The sequence below is a fragment of the Chionomys nivalis genome, chromosome Y (genome assembly GCF_950005125.1).
Source record: "Chionomys nivalis chromosome Y, mChiNiv1.1, whole genome shotgun sequence".
In the NCBI taxonomy this organism is placed as follows: domain Eukaryota; kingdom Metazoa; phylum Chordata; class Mammalia; order Rodentia; family Cricetidae; genus Chionomys; species Chionomys nivalis.
In genome coordinates, this window is record NC_080113.1 from 2,878,647 (window position 1) to 2,900,429 (window position 21,783).

At 38.3% G+C, this 21,783-nt stretch overlaps 1 protein-coding gene across 1 annotated transcript in view; it reads left to right on the plus strand.

Moving 5' to 3' along the window:
• LOC130868819 (probable ubiquitin carboxyl-terminal hydrolase FAF-X) overlaps positions 1–21,783 on the plus strand; it is a 176,430-nt gene that overhangs the window by 91,890 nt on the left and 62,757 nt on the right. Inside the window, exons 15-21 of the mRNA XM_057760841.1 lie at positions 388–475; positions 10,237–10,579; positions 11,585–11,680; positions 12,314–12,525; positions 16,738–16,978; positions 18,252–18,401; positions 20,392–20,512. Of these exons, the coding sequence (XP_057616824.1) occupies positions 388–475; positions 10,237–10,579; positions 11,585–11,680; positions 12,314–12,525; positions 16,738–16,978; positions 18,252–18,401; positions 20,392–20,512 (1,251 nt within the window). The remainder of the gene's footprint in view (positions 1–387; positions 476–10,236; positions 10,580–11,584; positions 11,681–12,313; positions 12,526–16,737; positions 16,979–18,251; positions 18,402–20,391; positions 20,513–21,783) is intronic.

Consider the following 21,783-nt stretch of genomic DNA (forward strand, 5'->3'; position numbering starts at 1 on the left):
GTGGGAAGTATAACTGTACACAGAAGGAAAGAATGATTACAGAGAAAAATGATTTTTATAACATTTGACGATTAGGCAGATTAAAGTTCAAGTCTTTCTTCTCAACTCTCTGGTGGCAAAGGCAAGCCTCTCTCTAGTCTATACGTCTTGAATTCCTTGTCAGCAAGGGCTGCATAGCAAGACCTTCACTCAGAAAACAAAAAATTAAAAAAAAAAAAAACAATTGGCAGTTTATACTTTGACAAATTAAAAATCTTTGGCTTTCTGTCTACACATAGAAATATTATGAAGTATTACATCTTACTTATTAAGTAAAGTGATTATTTCTGTATTTTTGCTAAATTCAGCAGTGGATGCATGTAATTTCACGGTATTTTTAATATGCAGATTATGAAGACTATGACCCACAAACTGTAAGACTAGGAAGTAGATACAGTCATATTCAAGAAGTCCAAGAACGACTTAATTTCCTCAGGTTTGTTTTGATCAATATTGCTATTCTCATTAATGCACAGATAAAAGATTTCAATTTGCTAAATCTTAATTAGGTGACTAGCTGGCTACCATAGCAAGATATTGTCCCCCCAAAAAGACATTTTCAAAGTTTGCATATCATTTTGCTTTATAGTCATTATTATTAAGTACTTTTTAATATGTAGTATATATGTGCCTATGACTAGAGTCCCGTAAGCCTTCTCCATTACTCTGATCTTTTTGCTTTTTGTTTTTCTTAGGGTTTTTACTAAATATCTCTTTTTTATCTGAGATCTGTCTGTGTCTGTTCCCCCACTAACAGTGTTACAGTCCTGAATCATTACATTTAACTTTTGTATGGATTCTGATGGTCTACACATAGACCCTGATGTATGCACACAGAGTGCTTTACCTATTGACCCTCCTCCCTATGCCATAAATGTTCGTAAGATTGTTTGTGGTAATTTAGCTTAACATTTTAAAATTAAGAAACAAGTTTAAATTTTAATTTAAATTTTAAATATCCGAATACATCTTATTTCGTATGTGTGGGAAATTGGTTTATTGTTTTAAAAGATTTTAAAATGACATGGTAAGGCCCTATTTTGAATAATGCTTAAAAACACTTATTAGGTTTACTTTGACTTCATTAAAAGTGTTTGCTTTTCTGTCTATACATAGAAACTATACGAACATTACATTTTAGTAAGGTACTAAGCATCAGAAAAATGAATTAAAAATATCAGCTCTATAAACTTAAGAATCAGAAGACTTTCCTTTGTTGCAGCTCTATAAACTGTTAACAGTATAATTAATTCAAAAGAAAATAAACTAAGAGTTAATGCCTTTTATTGGTGTGTCATCATAGCAACTTTTTAAGGCAGGTGTTGCTTAGTTTGATTTTTAAGAAAATGTAATACTTATTGAGAAATATTCAGAATAGGTTAAGAATTTAAGGAAGTGTTTAGTAAACTTTTAAAATAATGATTACCTGTGGCCCGCCAAGACTCGACCAGCGATGAAATGAAGACCACCGACACAGGATCCTTCTCTATCGCGCTTTATTGAAGTGCACTCGGTTACAGTTGACTGGTGGAAGTAGGGGGCCCCGAGTGGCGGAAAGCGGCTGAATATATACAGGGAGAATGGGCGTGTTCAGAACCAAAGAGACGTGGCCGCATGGGATTGGAAGCAGCTGTTGCTGGGCAGATCAAGAGCAAGATCAGGCGGTAGAGACGTTGGTCTAACACGCCAAAACACACTTGTTCATCAGGCTCTCGGCGCCATCTTGTAATGGCGGCGATAGTTCGCCACATCTCCCCCTTTTTTGTTTGATTAGAGAAAGAGACCTCCAGTCATGGCTGAAATTAGAGGGTTCCCCCCTGGGCAAAAATGATAATCTCTGTTTTTCCAGGGACGGGAAAATTAGTCAGAGGAAACCCGTCTGCACGGAACCATGATTTCCAGGGTGGCTCACCCTGTGCACTCTGTGGTGCAAGCCACCCGGGTAAGGCAAGCCGTTCTTCCGAGTGCAATGGGCAACAGGACCCATCGGGTGCAAAGACACGGCTTAAGTCTCTTTAAACATAGTGAGCCAAGCTTGGGGGGATGTGCCAGCCTCAAGTGCAGCGAGTGCTCGGACAATTGCCATCTTCTCCCTTTTGCGTGCTCTCATCATCTTTATAATCAAGAACAGTGCCACCATCAACCCTGCACACATCAGCACACCAATCACACCAACCCCAGCCCACTCTTTAATATAAGAGAAGGTAGTAACCAGCCAGTCCGTAAACTCTCCAAGTGTAATCACTTCTGCTTTGGTAGCATTTAAACTTAAAATTTTCAAGCTTAAATTGGATTGTAACTGCTCAAACTCCAAGCTCCAATTACCTTTCAAGTAATTGGATAATCGTTTTGATTCATTAAATGATGCAAAATAAGGAGTAACACATAAATATTCTTTGCGTAAAACACAACTCATAGCCATAACATCAAACATCTTATATAAATTTTCTTCCACTAAATCTATCCTCTTATTAAGTAATAAAATTCCTGAAGCCAAATGCTTATTTATAACTTCTTGTTGTATCAGGGCTTCTGAGGTTTTCTGCACTACTTCATTAATGGTATTTGCTACATGTACCTGGTTGGCCATAGCTACCCCAGCTGTAACAGCCGCAGCTGCGGAAACAGCAATAGCTGCTACGATAGCTGCTGTGATACCGAAATCTCGCTTTTGCCTAATCAGGGACAAAACAGAAAATTCATTTGGGTCTGCCTTCACTGGTACCCACACAAAGGTAGGCACCTTCGCTAGCAGGCCGGTTGTGTGCCGAAAGGACCAGCATTGAGATAATACACAAGAAGTCTTTGAGCAGTTAAGCTGCTTGTCGGTAGAGTGATTGCTTAAAATCCATAAAAACGGGGCATCCACACAAACTGGATTTTTTGATTTGGAAATATTAGCCACCCCTTCACTCTCTTGGATCAACAACTTGGACCCATTTAACACTCCTGAACTATTTGTTAATATCCACTTGGAAGTGTTAAATAAAATAAAAGGTGACAGATCCACAAAACCTCCATAATTATTGGAATAAATCCAAGGTGAGGTAAGCAGACCCCTTTTTAATCCTTGTTTCGTTGACTTTGGTAACTCTTTCCAAAGCCACCAGCCCGGAGAAGCTGGTTTGGGCTTGTCAAAGCGAGGGACACAATTTAAAAATGTAGGTGGCCATTGAAAATTTACCCTACGCTCACAGTGAGGTAAGGATAGGCTGTAATTATGGGTATTGTCTTTTGTCCCGTTGGAATTACCTGTCTGAACAACAAATGGAAGGGCAGCGGTAACATTTAACGTATAGGTGGTAACATTAAAAACAGTCTGGTTGTTTATATCACCTGAGCCACTTGACTTGCCCCCATTCGCCTGCTTAAGAGTCTGAAATATGGCATCAAGCATCCACGATTCGTGAATGCCATTTAAAGGATCTAAATAACTAGCAAACATCTTAAAGTCTAACATCAAACAAGAGGGAAGGGAGGCGCTACTATTACTAGTCAGGCAAAGGGTTCCCTGTAAATCGTAGCTGGTTGCATTATAAGCTTCTTCTCTATAATCTACTTGTTGGCAGGACAAATCAAAAAGGCAATCTTTTATATACAAATGGGGCAAGATTCTAGAAACATTAGTAACCGGCATGGGAATGGGCCAGGTGCGGGTAACTGCCCAAAAATAATTGTCTTGGCTATTAACAGTCATCAGAAGGGGAGCAAGGGCGAGTATGATGTTCAGGGTCAGACGGTGCTTCCTCGTCATCCTGGGGCTGTCCGGCGTCTTCTTTGTCTGCCACTGTTCTGGTTAACCTCGAAGGCACCCACACCGGATCGGGCCGCTCCTGAGGAAAAACACAAACAGCTCCCCTGGATCTCTGTATTACAGGATCCGGTCCATGCCATTTGTTATCTAACACATCTTTCCATTTTACATATTCTGTGGATGTTATAATGTGGCCAGCATGTCTATCTGCCGGTGAACGGCCATGATTATCCAAGATTAAAAAATTCAAGGTAAAGAGGGCTAGTGATAAACGATCCTTGGGAGAGGCAGAGCCCTCAATACCCCCCTTTTGTTTTTGTAGCATCTCTTTGAGGGTTCGATTTGCACGTTCAACAATCCCTTGCCCTTGAGGGTTGTAGGGCAGCCCAGTGAGATGAGCTACTTGCATTTGAGTGCAAAAGGATCTGAAGCCCTGGGCCACATAGGCAGGACCGTTATCTGTTTTTAAGGTTACAGGCTTTCCCCAAGCTGCCCAGGCCTCTAGACAGTGGGTTTTTACATTTCTCACTTTCTCACCCGTTAAGGCGGAAGCATGAATGACACCTGAATAGGTGTCCACAGAAACATGCACCCATTTCTGTTTGCCAAACTCAGGAACGTGGGTTACGTCCATTTGCCACAAGGTTAGGGGTTTCAATCCCCGAGGGTTAACCCCGGTGTGAGGCGGGTGATGAAACATCACACATGTCTGGCAGGATTTGACTATGTCTCTGGCTTGGTTCCTAGTGATATTAAAGCGGAGGCGTAACGTCTCGGCAGGTACATGAAAGTTGTGATGGAAGGATTGGGCTTGGAGTACTGGGTCGTATAATAGCAGTCCAAGCTGTTCTCTTGTAAGAGCATCCACCGTGGCATTAGCACCAGCGAGTGGTCCAGGCAAGCCTGAATGTGCCCTTATGTGACCAATATAGAACGGCGTGTCTCTTTTATAAATACACTGTTGTATTTGATAAAGGACTGCCGCAATCATACTTTGTTCTTTAATGTGTGATGTAGCCTCCAAGTGTCGAACCACATTAACAACATAGGAGGAATCTGATAACAAATTAAATGAGCATGAATGAAAAGCCTTGAAAACTTCCAAAACGACCAAACATTCAGTCACCTGGGGGGCTCCAGGGCGAAATTGTAACTGCACTGGCTCGCTCCCCATAACTTGATAAACTCCTAATCCTGTTTTTGATCCATCTGTAAAAATATGCAGTGCACCTGAAATCGGTGTTTGAGAGGTAATAATAGGAAAATATATAATATTATGGCACAAAAATTGTAACAATTTATCTTGGGGATAATGATTATCTATCAAATTTGAATAAGCTGTAACAAGAATGGCCCAACTATCTATTGTACCAGCAAGGACCTCTACCTGCTCTTTTGTATAGGGTATGATCAATTTATCTGGCGCATACCCAAAGGTAGAAATTGAAAACTTCAGCCCCAATAAGGCCAGAGAGGCAACAGCTTCAGGGTAATAAGTTAAAGTTTTTTGGCCTTGACAATGGCTATGTATCCACCATACCGGAGCATCTTGCCAAAACACCCCCGTGGGGCTACCAGAAGTGTGAAGTATACAAAACGTTAATGGGCGCAAAGGATCAATGCGCATCACTTGTACTTTCTGAATTGTGGCCTCAACCAATTTGAGGGCTTCGCGTCCTTCTGCCGTTAAACTCCTTGGTGAATTAAGATCAGGATTACCTTCCAAAATCCTAAATAATGGTTTTAATTCTTCCCTCGTCATAGGGAGATATCCACGCAACCAATTAATATCTCCTAAAAGCTTTTGAAAATCATTAAGGGTCTTTAGGTGTTGTGTGCCTATCTTAATTTTTTGTGGTCTGATTGTCTGTAATTCAATCTTAGATCCTAAAAATTCCACCGTTTCAGTCTTTTGTACCTTTTCTGGAGCTATATAAAGTCCTTTCTCTCCCAGGGCTGCCTCCAAGGCAATTAAGGCCTGATCTAACTTAACCTTCTCTGGGCTCGCCAGTAAGATATCATCCATGTAATGAATTATTCTTACATCAGGAAAACTCCTCCTAACAGGGGTAAGGGCCGCATCCACAAAGAGCTGGCACATAGTAGGACTATTTGCCATGCCCTGAGGCAGGACCCGCCATTGGTATCGTTTGTCGGGTTCCTCATGATTTAATGAAGGAATAGTAAAGGCAAAGCGCTCTTTATCAGCTGGATGCAAGGGGATGGAGAAAAAACAATCAACAATATCGATGGCATATACGTGCCATCCTTTAGGTAAAGCTGAAAGCACAGGAAGGCCTCTTTGAATCGGGCCCATTAAGGACATTTGTGCATTAATGGCTCTCAAATCATGCAATAAGCGCCATTTTCCTGATTTCTTCTTTATAACAAATATGGGAGCATTCCATGGCGACGTGGACAGCTCTATATGTCCTAGTTGTAATTGTTCTCTCACCAACTGCCATGCCGCATGGAGTTTTTCCTGAGAGAGGGGCCACTGGGGTATCCATACGGGCTTATCAGTCTTCCATGGAATTTTTATATAATCTTCAGTGGCCCCTAAGAAAAACCCAAACCCTTTCTATCATGTTTTCCCTCTGGGATAATAGGCTCAGGCCTACCTTGTAAATTACAGCCTAAACCTGCTCCGGGCATATATCCCTGCTTACTCATAAGTTCTTGGCTAGTACTTGAGTAACTTCCCTCATTGGTTAACATAAGTTTTAGTTGCTTTTGTACATCTCTTCCCCACAAGTTTAATGGCAGATCTAGTACGAAAGGTTGAAAAAATCCTTCTTGGCCATCCACATTCCATTTTAAGCTCTTCGCACTCATGTCAGGTGTGTTCTGATATCCTAGCCCTTGGAGTGTTTGTGAAGCCTTTTGCAACGGCCAGCTCTTAGGCCAAAACTGACGGCTCATAACGCTCCTATCTGCCCCTGTATCTATCAGCCCTGTAAAGGACTTCCCTTCTATTTTTAATGTACACATCGGCCGATCGTTCAACTCCAAGGAAAGGCAGGCCATATCTACTCCGGAAGACCCAAACCCTCTGTCTACTCTCTCCGCGGTATGGGCCGGAAAGCGCTCATGCATGGATGGCACGACTATCATCTGAGCTATTCGATCTCCCGGAGCTATAGAAACAATTCCAAAAGGAGAGTGACACATGATCTTAATGGTCCCTTGATAATCTGGGTCAATAACTCCTGGGAGTACCAGCAGCCCTCTCATTGTACTAGAGGATCTACCGATAACAATTCCCACTGAATCTTTTGGAAGCGGTCCCTTCATGTCAGTGGGGATCGCTTGTACTCCCATACTTTGAGTTAAAACCAACCCGGAGGTGGCACGGAGGTCCATCCCTGCGGAGCCTGATGTGGCTCGTCGGGCGATTTGGGAGGATCCATGTTCCCCTCCTGTATTGCCCCATAGATTTTGGGGCCCTGGGGTCGAGGGCCCCTCTGCATGTTTTTTGACCTGGGAACATATGGGTTGTTTATGGGTTGACCATTAATATCTTTTGTTGACCTGCATTCATTGGCCCAGTGTTTCCCTTTCTTACACCTAGGACAGGTGCCCGGTTGTCTGCCCGCCGGTGGGCCATTGCTTGAGCTCCCTTTGTTTGGACAATCACGTTTCAAATGTCCCTGCCTACCACAGGCAAAACAGCCATTCTGGCGGCTCTTTTGTTTCGTGGCGGCTATCATGGCACGGGCTAGCCCTTCGTTTGTCAATGGGCCTCCAATCTCACGACAGGCCTTTAGCCAGGCATCTAGCCCTTTTCCCTTCCAGGGAGTAATGGCCCTTTGGCAATCTTTTGTACATTGTTCATACACTAACTGCTGCACCAGCGGCATGGCTTCCTGGGCGTCACCAAAAATTTTTTCCCGCTGCTTCCACCATTCTAGCTACAAAATCTGAGAATGGCTCATTTGGGCCTTGTATTATCTTAGTCAGATTTCCTGACACTTCTCCTCTTTTTGGGATCATTTTCCATGCCCTTTTATAAATATCATGGATTTGTTGATAAACCTGAACTGGATAAGCTGTCTGGTTTACGGCCCATTGGCCTTGACCCAGAAGCATGTCAGCATTCCATGGCGCTGTATTTTGTGCTTGAGCATTGACTCTAGCCTGCGCATGGGCCGCCTCTGTCACCACAGATCTATAATCTAGGTATTGCCCGGTGGTCAAGCAAGCCCGCGCTATCTCCCACCAATCATTGGGTGTTAATGCTGAATTCAATATCCTGTCCAATAAGGTTATGGTATACTGTGCGTTGGGTCCCCAAGTCCGGGAGGCCTCGACTAAGTCTTTCAGCTGTTTATATGGAATTGGTTCATGATACCTCCGCTGGTCCTGATCCTCAAAAACAGGAAACGCCATAGACGGGATTGGGGTAAGTTCGGCTAGATATCGAAGAGTATTTCGAGTCTATGAGCTCCCCCTACCGTACCACGCTTGTTCCGACCTGGGTATGGCGGTGGAGCATAGCTAGGCTGTGGTTCATATCGGCCCTCCTCATATCTAGCTGCCTCTTCCTCCATCTCCTCCTCCTCCCACTCAGTTAGTTCCTCATCTCCCTCTAGTCCTTCATCCTCATACAAGTCCATGGTGGCAAACTCATCTAAAAATTCATCGAGGGGTGGGTAGAGGGGTGCACTTGGCACGGGTCTCTCACCCTCCTCCCCTTTTGCTCCCTGATCGGGATTTCCTTTTTTCTCTATCCCATGATCGGGGTCCCTTTTTTTCTTACTGGGTTTCTCCTTCTCTCCCAGTTTGGATCCATTTCTTTTGCTATCCTCATCTCCCTTCATTGAGCTTAACTCTGAGAGGCTATCCTGATGCTCTGTCAACGCGCGTCGCCCTCTTTTCACATGCTCCATATGCTTGCCTTCTTTTAAACAAGCACGAATCAATTTCCAGAGCGGGATCGTACCTGCTCTAAGTTGATGTCTTTCCTCTGCCTTGTCGAGGTCCTTCCCCAGTTTCTCCCAACAAGGGATATTTAAGTCCCCTGACACTACGAACCACGGCGCCTGTTGGTCAATGTCTTTTAATATGGTTCTAATAGTGCCATCAGAGACCTTCAATCCCCGTTCTTTCAATAAAGCTTGTATTGGGCTAACAAAGTCAGGCGCTCAACCCTTGCTGCTGTCCGAGCCCATCACCTTCCTTCTTTACGAGAGTCTTACGATGGGAATGAAATACCGAGTTGTCTACCCCGGATTTTACTTTCAGTTTGACACGCAGCAGAGGCACTCCTCTCCGGGACGATCACACCGCAAGCACAGGCAGCAGAAAAAAATTATCAACCCAAAGACTACCGCAGCGATGCCAAACCACACAGGCTCAACCCCCCCCCACCAGCAAGCTCGACATACCTGAGGATACTTTACCGACGTCGACCACTTCGCGTGTAGAGTTCTGAATCCTCTTCGGCCCCCTACGGTGTCCGCCGAAGTTCCCGGGTTTCGGCACCAGCTGTGGCCCGCCAAGACTCGACCAGCGATGAAATGAAGACCACCGACACAGGATCCTTCTCTATCGCGCTTTATTGAAGTGCACTCGGTTACAGTTGACTGGTGGAAGTAGGGGGCCCCGAGTGGCGGAAAGCGGCTGAATATATACAGGGAGAATGGGCGTGTTCAGAACCAAAGAGACGTGGCCGCATGGGATTGGAAGCAGCTGTTGCTGGGCAGATCAAGAGCAAGATCAGGCGGTAGAGACGTTGGTCTAACACGCCAAAACACACTTGTTCATCAGGCTCTCGGCGCCATCTTGTAATGGCGGCGATAGTTCGCCACAATTACCATTATTTTTTAGTCTTGAAACTAAAAATGTTCTTCTGGGCTAATTAAATTTTGAGCATAAAAGGATAAATCAGAAATAAATTAAAATTATAGGCAAATAATTTTGTTTAATATGACTGAGTAGTGGCTAAAGAATTTCAAAAATGTAAAGATTGCTAAAATTGCTTTAATTTTTTCTTCTGACACAGTTTCTTTGTGTAACCGTGGCTGTCCTGGAACTCCTTCTGTAGACCAGGCTGTCCTCAGTCTCACAGAGATCCGCCTGCCTCTGTCTCCCAAGTGCTGGGATTAAAGGTGCACCCTGACTGTCATGCGTTAAAGCAGATTTAAGTCATAAGAACTGTTTGTTGTTAAACTCAAACCTACATCAGTTTAGGTATCTAACTTGTTTCAAAAGCTGTAATATTTTAAAGTAAAGCAGAAGTATTTTTGAGTCATGTAGATAGGTAAAGTTTCTGGTTGCATTCATTAAATATGTGGAAAAAATAGAATGTAAGTTTAGATGTATTATTTTTAAAGAATGCATAGTCTTCAAGATACTTTACAATGTGTTTTGTGTATCAAAACAGTGTACTGATGAGAATAAAATCATTTTGAACCTAATTAGTTTCTTATGTGTTTTTCAAGATTTTTATTGAAGGATGGTCAACTTTGGCTCTCTGCTCTCCAAGCCAAACAAATATGGAACTGCTTAGCAGAGAATGCAGTTTTCTTTAGTGATCGAGAAGCCTGTTTTATGTGGTTTTCCAAGTTAATGGGAGACGATCCAGATCTAGATCCTGATATTATTCAGGATTTTTTTGAAAGTAATGTGCTTCAACTTGATCCTACTCTATTAACCGAAAATGGCATAACGTGTTTTGAAAGATTTTTCAAGGCTGTCAATTGTCGAGAAGGGAAATTAATGATAAAAAGAAGAGTCTATATGATGGATGATTTAGACCTAAGAGGATTAGATTACCTTTGGGAGGTAAGTAAAACAGGAGAAATTATGGCAAAAGTATCTAAAGTAGTTTTTTACAATTGCAGATATTTTTATAGATTTTCTTCTGTATATTTATACGGATTGGATATATGTCCTAGAAATTAAAGGACTTAGTTTATGTCTGGCACAGGTGATTCTTTGGCATTCACATTAAATATATTCTTTTCAAAGGTTTCATGTAAATGTAACTTTCCTCGCAAACATATTTTGCCTGTTGTCATCCATGAAAGTTAGTCTCTCCAGTTTTTATATAAGATGGATACATATTTAAGTACCATAATTAATGATAGAGCAGAAAAATGATTTACTAGGAAATGTGAATAATAAAACCTTTATATACATTGTTTCACTTGTAAGTATCTGAAAAATGTTTTATGCTCTGTAATGCTGACTTTGCAATTTTGATATAGTGTATTTATTTCAGTCTTGGACTGTCTTATTGTAGCTTAGTTTCATTGGGGATTTATTCATTCATTTCTTAAGCAAATTTTAAGTATAGTCATGTTTTTAAGGATCGTTCATACATTCGAGTGAATTGTTTAAATTTTTTTCTGACTGCAATCTGCAAATAGAACCTAATGATAAAAAAGGAAAAGAAAGTGAGGAAAGAAAATCAGAACATGTTTCTGCTCTTTTCCTTTTCCAATTTTTATGGATAATTCATGAAAAAAAAATCTCTGAAGCCAGGGAATCTACAGTATATTTTAATAAAGTCATTTTTAATAAATAATATCAGAAATTCTGGGAGTGAGTTTTCTGTAGTGACTTATTGATAACTTGAAATGTCTTAGTTCAGCAACAGAATTGCCAGTCTAAATAATACTATTGTAATTTTTCTAGTTGTTTCATCTGAAAATCTTTTGTGTTATTTCCTTTTTAAAGCTTGAATTTATATCACATTAATGTAAGCTTTTATTTATTGAAAAGGAGAATATTCTAAATGGCAAGTTACATCTTCAATGGTATTTATTTTATTATTTTAAAAATTAGGTTGTGATAAAGAGTAATGACAATATTTTGAACAGAGCAATAGATCTTCTAAAAGAAATACACACAAATCTTGGTCCCAGATTACAGGCAAATAAGGTAAGGATTGAAGTACTGAAAGAACTTCACAGATTAAAATAGCATTAGTAATAATACCGTTTTAAACTTAAAATGAATTAGGAATTGGTTATTTTATTTGTACAGTATTAACTAAAGACATATCGCTACGATCGTTTTTCTTGCTTTTTTATTTTGTTTTTGTTTTGGGGAATTGCTTTGGTGAGAGAAAGATTCACATATTGTATGTAGCCCAGACTGGTCTGGAATTACTGAATTCATGGTATTCCTCTTTCCTCAGCCTTCTGGATCCTGCGACTGTAGTCATATGAAGGAACCCTAGCTTAATTTTTTATTATTATTTTTAACTATACATTTTATTTTTGTGCTTATTTCTTTGTGTGTATATGTATACATGCATGTTTCTCAGTGCAAGTGTGAAAGAAAGATTCAGTTTTTTAAAATGAGAATATTAATGTGTTCCCTACTTGGTTACATATTAAGGCTTTTTTTTAAAAAAAAAAAACTTGTGTTTATTGTAGTTATAATTGTAGTTGAGAATTGCTTTTAAGATTTTTTTTTGTTTTGTTTTGTTTTGCTTTTTGTTGTCATGTTTGGTGATTCTTTTTTTTTACAAGCAACTATTGTATTGTTTTCTGTTTGACACATTTGCAGGTAGCTATCCATGAAGATTTTATTCAGACTTGCTTTGATCACTTGAAAGCCTCATATGGCATGTTGTGTGTTTTGGATAGTGAAAAAGACAATATTAGTTGTACAAGACAGGAAGCCATTCAGATGGTTCGTGTATTAGCGGTTTTAAGAGAGTACATAAGTGAATGTGACAGTGATCATCATGGGGAACGAATTATTCTTCCTATGTCAAGGTTTGTAAACTTGATCTAAGAGTAACTTCCAACTAATATTTTCTTACAATGTTATTTAGCAAAATGTGAATGCCATTTACATTTTAATGTATTTCACTTTTTTAAAAGTGTGAACTTTGAGGAAATATTTTATATCTAGTTATAGTCTAGTAAAACACTCATTCCTTAACTAGAATTTTTTTATTTTGTTTTTCCAAGTTGTTACTACCTGTTAAGTGTAACAGTTAATCTATTTTGAAGTTCATTCCTCACTACTCCCCCATGTTTTTGTGATACAGACTGCTGTGTGCTTGACTAGTCTTTAACTCTGTAATGTAGTTAAGGCCGGCTATAAACTGATTCCAGAGTGCATTGACTACAATCATGGGACCTTCATTCGATGGGGTATTATATTGTCAAAAGTCTCTTCTATTTTTATCCTTTTATTGAAAATATTTTTTTCGCATAATATATTCTGATATGAGTGTTTCCTACCTCTGCTCTTGGTTCTGCACCTCACAGTCCATCACGATTCATTAGGAAAGAAAGAGGTCTCTAAGAGATAATAATACAATACATTATGATAAACTAAACAAAACCAACACATCAGAATTGAACAAAAGAAACAGAAGGAAACTAACCCAGGAAGATAAAAGAAGCAGAGACAGATTCATACATACACCTACTTGTTAATCCCACAAAATCATTATATATGTAAAGGACATAGTGCACACCACCGCAAGCCCTGTAAAATGCTGCTCCACTCTTGAGTTCATTTGAACTTTGATCATGTTGATTTAGAGGTCCTTGTTCTGGTGTCCTCCTTCCCCTCTGACTCTTAACACTTCCCACCTCCTTTTCCTAGGAGATACCTGTGGATGAAATCTTTTCACATTATATAGGCTACCTCTTTGATCAAATGGCAGTGCCCCTGGCTGTGCAGAAGCTTCTCAGCTTCAGAAGGTCACATTTATTAATTGTTGATCTTAAGAGTCTGTGTTAACACTGTTCTTTCTGTTCAGGAAGTCTTTTTTGTGTGTCTGTGCCATGAGTTCAAGGCTATACCCCCATTTTCTGTTCTTTGAGGTTCAGGGAATACAGTTTAATTTTTCATCTTTTTGAAGTTTGAGTTTTGTTCGTGGTGTTATGTATGGATCTATTTGCATTCTTTTACATGCAGCCATTCAGTTCTACCTGCACTCTTTGTTGAAGGTGCAGTTTGTTTGTTTGTTTGTTTGTTTTCTAGTGTATGTTTCTGGCTTCTTTATTAAAAATCAGGTGTCTGTGGTTTTTTTCATTTACATGTTGGCCTTCGGTTTGATCCACTGGTCAACGTATATGTTTTGTGCAAATGCCTTTTCATTTTTCATTACTTATAAGTCTGTAATAAACTTGAAATCTGGGATGGTGATAGCTCAGGCAGTTCTTTTTTATTTTATTAAATAAAAAGCTGTCTTTTTTTCGTTTTACCTAACAGTCCAAGTTTCCACTTTTCAGAGAGGGTAAGACGCATTGTTTTGAGGAAGAACATAGGAATTCCACTACTGTATCTAGATTGAAAAAGGTCTCCCTCCTATGAGAATGGGTTCCAAACAACCAGTACAAACAATAGGGATAAATTCTGGTCCCACTGTCACTGACCCCACAGTCTGCCCCATTCGTAAAACCGTCACCCACATTCTGAAGGCCTACTTTCGTTGTATGCTGGTGCCTTCCCTATCTGACCAGAGTGGGTGAGCTCTCATTAAGTTGGGTAAGCAGTTTCAGTGGTTATTCCACTCATGGTCTTGACCTTTTTGCTCATATTCTCACTCCTTCCACTCTTCAGCTGGACTTGGGGAGCTCAGCCCAGTGCTCTGCTGTGGTTCTCCTCATCTGCTTCCATCAGTTGCTGGATGGAAGTTCTGTGGTGACATTTATGACATTTAAGATCATCATCAATGTGACTACAAGGCAAGGCCAGTTCAGGCACCCTCTTCAATAATGCATAGGGTCTTACCTGGGATCATTCTTGTGGATCCTGGAATCTAGTGCTAGTTTTTTTTTGCTATCCCCATAATGGCTCCCTCAATTAAGATATCTCTTACCTTGCCCTCTGTCTCTTTCCTTCCCCCATCTTGACTATTCGGTTCCCTCAAATTCTTCTTCCCATTCCCCTTCTCTCCTCCTTCCCTTCTGCCCTCCCCTTTTTCTCCCATCCCCATGCTTTCAGTTTTCTCAGGTCTTGTTTATTTCTCCGTCCCAGGCCTGGAGCAGGGCCAGGGGTTTTATTGAGGTACTGAAGGCTTACAGAGTGGGATGTCCAGCTGTGTGTGAGTGATTACTCACTTTTTGGTCCTCTCTCTTGGCAGTTCTTTTATTATTCAGAATTATCATAACTTCCTGGGATTTTTATGTTTCCTTTTGAGGATTATCTTTTCCATATTTGTGAAGAATTATTTTGGAATTTTGATGGGATTATATTAAATCTGTAGATTGCTTTTATTATGATGTTTTTTACACTGTTATCTTCTGGATCCATGCACTTGAGAGGTCTTTCCATCTCCTGATATCTTTTTCAGTTTCTTTCTCCAGTGTCTTTTAAGTTTTTATCATACAAATTTTTACTTGCTTGGTTAAGTGTTACCCTAGAATATTTTATGTTCACAAGGCTGTTGTGAAAGATGCTGGAGATCTGTTTTTGGATGAGCTGAAGATGGGGATTATTAGAAGGATGATGGATTATATTTGGAGGAAGTGAGCGAAGGGTCCTTTAGTTAATCTACCTTCTTCCCTGGATTGAGTTTAAAAGTCTAATCTTAAAAATGCTTATTCAGACTTCAGTGTTTGTCATATTTTAATAATCATACATGTCATATAATAATATATAGTTTTAGTTGTCCCATATTTAAAATTAAGTAAGCTGGTTGCCATTTCTAAGTGTAAGGCGTTTATAGCCTATAAATAAAAGATTTTCATTCTAAATAGTGTTTATTTTTTTTAGATCTTACTTATGATGACAGGATATGTGATAATTTGTCAAGCTTTTGATCAAGTTCTGGTAGTTTAAAACCATTGAATTGAAATACATACTTTAGAAGGTTGCCTTCACAAATTGAGATACAAGTTTTTTCAAATTTTGAATTCATATACGTGATACTACAAAAAGAAAACTCTTTATGTTAGTGATTCTCTACTTTCTTAGGGCTTCAAACCTTTAATAGAGTTCATCATGCTGTGACTCCCAACGAACAAATTATTTTATTGCTTCTTAACAAATTAATTTTTGTTATTATTATTAATTGTGATTGCAAACATTCACTAATGTTACCTTTAGGCTTGATTAACCTATTTGAATATGGTTAACATAAAAAGGTGTGTGAAATTTAGAGACTGAGAAGTTATTTAAGGAGTTGAGAACACTAACTGCTCTTCCAAAGGTTCTAGGTTCAGTACTCATCCTTTTTAAAATAATTGACATTCTTCATAATTCAGGGCATCTAGTACCCTCATCTATCCTCTACAGGTACCAGAGACACATGGTGCACGGACATACATGCATGCAGACGGAATACCCATAAATAAATGTTTTAAAATGTGAAGGAAAGGAAGTGAATTTTGATTAGAATCCAATTACATCTCTAAAATAGCTCATTCTATATATGAAAATATTTTTAAAAATCACATACTGTGCATACACTTCTATAACCTACATATAATGCATGCATGTGTATATGAAACTACACTTTTAACACTCATACTTGTAAATAGTTTTGCCAAAACATACTTTCAGCTGAAATAGTCTTAATGTAGATTTTTGAGAAAAGACTCAAAATCATTAAGGTCACTTGTTTTTCAAGAGATTCAGTTTTTAGCATAACATGGCAACTCAACAATCATTTGTAACTCTAGTATCTCTAGTGGAAGATGATCTGACATTCTCTTCTTGCTTTTTTCGTACAGAAAACCAACTATTTTTTAAAAATCATTAACACCTCAAAAAAATTTTGAGGTGTTTTGTGATGCCTCACCACAGTTAGGAGACTTTTGTTACCATGAGAATGCTAGTTGATTAACTAATCAAGTTACTTTGTAATTCAAAAGTCATAATATTTCTCACAATAAACTTAAAACAAAATAAGTTAACTACTACTTTTTAAATAAGGAACAAATTCATATCTTCCTATTTTTAACTATTTGTTGAATATTACTGAGACTTTTTTTCAGTTTTTAATTTAATGTTTTTCTCCCCAGGGCATTTCGTGGGAAACACTTGTCTCTTATAGTTCGCTTCCCAGTGCAAGGGAGACAAGTTGATGATATAGACATATTGTCTCATACAAATGATACTATCGGTTCTGTGCAACGCTGCATTCTCAGTCGTATTAATGCCAATGTAGCCCATACAAAAATTGAACTGTTTGTAGGTGGTGAGTTGATAGAGTCTGAAGATGACAGAAAACTAGTTGAACAATTAAATTTGAAAGATAAATCAGTAAGTAAATATAATTCTCAAATATTCCCTTAAATTCAGTATTTGTGCCATTTATTATTGGTCAAATTTATTGAACATTATTTAGTGTGCATGTTTTTGTGGCAATAGTGTAGACGGAGACTGCTTGTTCATTTCCTGGCGGCCCAGACCCGAATAATAACACAGGAACTATATAAATTAAAGCATTGCTTGGTTTATTAGCTCAGCTTTTTTATTAGCTAACTTTTACATTTTAAATTAACCCATTGCTATTATTTTATGTATTGCCATGAGGCGTGAGGTTAACCTGTAAGGTTCCAGTGTCTGTCTCCTTCGACAGCTTCTTGGCATCTCTCACTCCAGCTTCTTTCTCCCAGCATTCAGTTTAGTCTTTCCGCATAGCTTTTTTTCTGCCCTGCCACAGGCCAAAGCAGCTTCTTTATTAACCAATGGTAATAAAACGTATTTGTGGCATACAGAGGAAAATCCCACATCAAGTTATCTCATAAATAACCAGGTAGCTACTAATGTGATATTGCACACTTTAATTCCAGCGTGTGGTAGACTGAGGTTAATCTGCTTACCAAGTGGATCTCTATTCATGCTAGCCTTGTTTATATACCAAATTACAGGCCTGTCAGACCTACAGAGTGAGGTTATTTCTCAAAAACTAATTAAATTCAATATAAAAAGAGAGATGTCAGAGGATTTTAGATAAAGGAAATAAACTATGATCTTCCTGATAGGTCCAAGAATTACATACAAGAAAATAATTTCATACCTACTGATCATTTGCAGATGTTTTTCTTTTCACGGTCCACCAAACTATATATTGATAAATTTTATATATCATTTGCATTGCATTCTGTTATATAAATAATCTAAAGATATTATAGACTTTTCAAAAGGTATACTGATGATAGATGACTTTACAATTTATGGAATTTAATATATAACAGTATTCTGCAGACAGTCTTCCAAGCATAGGAAAAGTTCATATTATAATAATTTTTTAAAATAATCTGGAAAGAATAGCCTTTTGTAGTTTTTTTTTTTTGGGGGGGGGGGTTGGTTTTTCGAGACAGGGTTTCTCTGTGGTTTTGGAGCCTGTCCTGGAACTAGCTCTTGTAGACCAGGCTGGTCTCAAACTCATAGAGATCCGCCTGCCTCTGCCTCTCAAGTGCTGGGATTAAAGGTGTGCGCCACCACCGCCCGGCCCTTTTGTATTTCTTGGTTCTGTGTTTTGTAAAAAAAAAAAAATCATCTTTATTATTGAATATATTATTATTTTCAGGTAATTACTGCCAAGCTTATGCAAATAAATTCCAACATGCCTTCAAGTCCTGATAGCTCATCTGATTCTTCTACTGGATCTCCTGGAATCTACTGTCGTAACTACAGTGATGTTCCCATTCCAGAGCTGGAAAGTTGTTTACCTGGTGTGGTAAGTAATTACTATATAAGGAGGAAATTTTCTTTTAGGGAGATGATATAAAATATTCCTGTTTCTAAGTTTAAAGTTTTACATGTAGGTGAAAAAAATTAAGATTATAAAGTTGGTAATTTTAATTAATTCTAGAAATTACTGATTATAATTTACTTGTAATACCTTCTGCAGGTCTTTTTAGTCATTGCATTCTCAAGAATACGTATGCACACACATATGCAAAAAATTAAGTCTTGAAGTATGTAACAATATTTTTAGTCTTTGAATTAGTACTGTTTCAAAGAATAAAATACATGCTCAAATTAAATCTTAGCTATAAATATGTTTTACTAAGGTTGTAAATAATTACTTTGTTATGACAAAAGAAGTGTGTCCTGCTTTTAAATTAGCTCTTTTTATCCTTTTTTTAAAAAATTAGTATCTCTAATTTTTTCTACCAAGTTGGTTGTTGTTTGTACTCCTGTTGAACATATGAATGTATTTTAGTTACTCTTCTGCCTCCCTGTCAAAAGCACCCATGATCAAAGCAACTTGTAGAGTTTATTTGAGACGTACATCTCAGAGGATACATGATAATTGTGGTTGCAAGCATGGTACTATAGCACACATCTTGAGGCACAACTCAGGCACAAAGAGCTAACTGGGAACGAATAGAGTTGGGAAATCTTGGTGTCTGTCCTCAGTAACACATCATTCTAAAAAAAAAAAGTCACACCTCTTATAATGACATATTTAAGTCTATAGGGAATATTCTGATTGAAACCTTCACGTAAGCAAAATTTCCTTTCCATTTGAGTGGCATATGATACAATAATTTACAAAATAATAGATTATCATAGAAAAATTACTATTTGAAAATAGCCGGGCGGTGGTGGCACACGCCTTTAATCCCAGAACTCGGGAGGCAGAGGCAGGCGGATCTCTGTGAGTTCGAGACCAGCCTGGTCTACAGAGCTAGTTCCAGGACAGGCTCCAAAACCACTGAGAAACCCTGTCTCGAAAAAACAAAAACAAAAAAAAAAAAGAAAAAAGAAAACACCATGAATGAAGCATACTTTTTGTATTATAAAGAACCAGAGGATAATGACTGAGCTTTGTACAACACCTTTTAACTCAAGCACTGGGAGGACAAAGAAAATTATGCCTTTGAGTTAGAGGCCATTGTAGTCAGCACATTATTTTTTTTTAGGCCTAAAAGGGCTAACTAAATTTTTTTAAGTACCAGATTTATAAAACTGAAAAGATTAAGGAAGAACATCCTCAAACTGAGTAACCATTTTGAAATGAAAATTTAGTTTCTGCTAGGAAAGTGAAGAAAACTCTTATGGGTGGATGACATGCCCAGTGTTACAAGACAAACAGAAAACCAGTTCAGCATCATCTTAGGAAGTTCCTTTTCCCACAGTATTGTGTCAGGGCCTTTTTTTGTGTGTTTTGTTGTTGTTGTTGTTGTTGTTATTTGTTTTATTTTTGGTTATTGTTGATGATGATGATGATGATATGGTTTTTTTAATACTATCCTTTTTAAAGTGCTTTTTCTTTTTTGTTTTTATTTACCCTGCATGTCTTTTTGTGTATAGATAATTGATTCTTGTTTTTCATTTTTATAGGATTCTTTTATGAATGAATGGGACTCTGTGTCTGTATCTCTTTCTCGAGCCTTTCCTTGGGTTCATTTCCTTCTGCTTGATTGTTTTGTTTATTCCAATACATTTTTGTGTCTTCATATTTTATTACTATATCTTAGGCTCCTGTTGCTTTCTAATCAGAGACAGAAACGGGGCAAGAATTGGAGAAAAACTGTATCAGGATATATTGTGTGAAACCTATCTTCAGTCGAATAATTTAAAAGAAAGATTGTTTCAGTAAGATATGTACTAGGTACAAATACAAGTTTTAAAGACACTTAGTAGTTAACTTGTTAATAATAAAAGCCTTATAGTGTCTAATTTATCCAGCTATATATTTTATTTGTTCCATTTTCTAGATAATGTCACTGCACCCCAGATATATATCTTTCCTTTGGCAAGTTGCAGACTTAGGTAGTGCGTTGACTATGCCAGCTCTTAGAGATGGAGCCAGAATACTCATGAAACTTATGCCACCAGGTAAATAAACAATCCAGACAGTAAACTTATGCCCCCACATAAGTAATCAATCCATCCGGTGATATTCATGACTACCAAATAACTAATAGATAAAAAGGAAAATATCAAACTCTATTAGTTTGTATTGTGTGTAGTGTTACATATGTGTTTCTACATAATTGTTCTTGAATAGTTCATTGGGTTGAAAAATGATTTGGGACCCTATCATTTTATATCAGCTATTTTGTAAAATCTTTTCGCTAGTTTAGGAATTACAGGCTGTTCGTAGACCCAAAATGAATGACTTACTACCTTCCGTTATTATCTCAAAGGAAAACAACTTTCAAACTTTAGCTCTTATTGTTGCATATACTGTTGCCTCTTTTTCTTTCTAAACATTTATTCTTTTAAGATAGATTTTTCTTTTATTTTGAGATTATAATTACATTATTTCTTCATTTCATTTCTTTGACCCATAAGTTCCCAAACAAGCCACCTTGTTCTCTTTCAAATTCTTGGCCTTTTGTTTTTTTAAAATTGCTACATACATATGTGTGAGTTTGGGGGGGGAGGGGTAGGAATGGGAAGCATTTGTACATATTCCTAAATATAACCTGCTCAATCTCTATAATGTTACTTGCATGCTTGTTTTCCAGACTGATTTTTACTGGTGTTGGATAATGAAATACTTTGTTCTTCCTTGGTGAAGGAAGCACTGGGGGCACAAAAGCAGTTGACTCCTTTGAGTTAGAAGCCCACCCAAGACAGTATATTAAGTTTTTTAGGCCTACTGATGTAGGTGTTGCTTTCTATGTGTTGTTTTCATTGGTTAATTAATAAAGAGACTGCCTTGGCCCTGATAGGACAGAAAATTAGGTAGGCGGAGTAGACAGAACAGAATGCTGGGAGAAAGAAGCCAAGTCAGGCAGTCGTGATGATTGTCCTCTCCGAGGCAGACGCAGGTTAAGAATCTCCCTGGTAAGCCACCAGCTCATGGTGCTACACAGATTATTAGAAATGGGTTAATTAAGATGTGAGAATTAGCCAATAAGAGGCTAGAACTAATGGGCCAAGCAGTGTTTAAAAGAATACAGTTTCGGTGTAATTATTTTGGGTAAAACTAGCCGGGTGGCAGGAAGTGGCCCGCCGCTCCTTCTACAGCCTACAGGGGTTAATTTAATTTTTTAGGAACATATTTATAAAACTGAAAAGATTAAGAAGAGAGATCACCAAACTGATAGCCACTTCCATATGAAAATTTAGTTTCCTCTAAGATAGTCTCACTGGTGAAG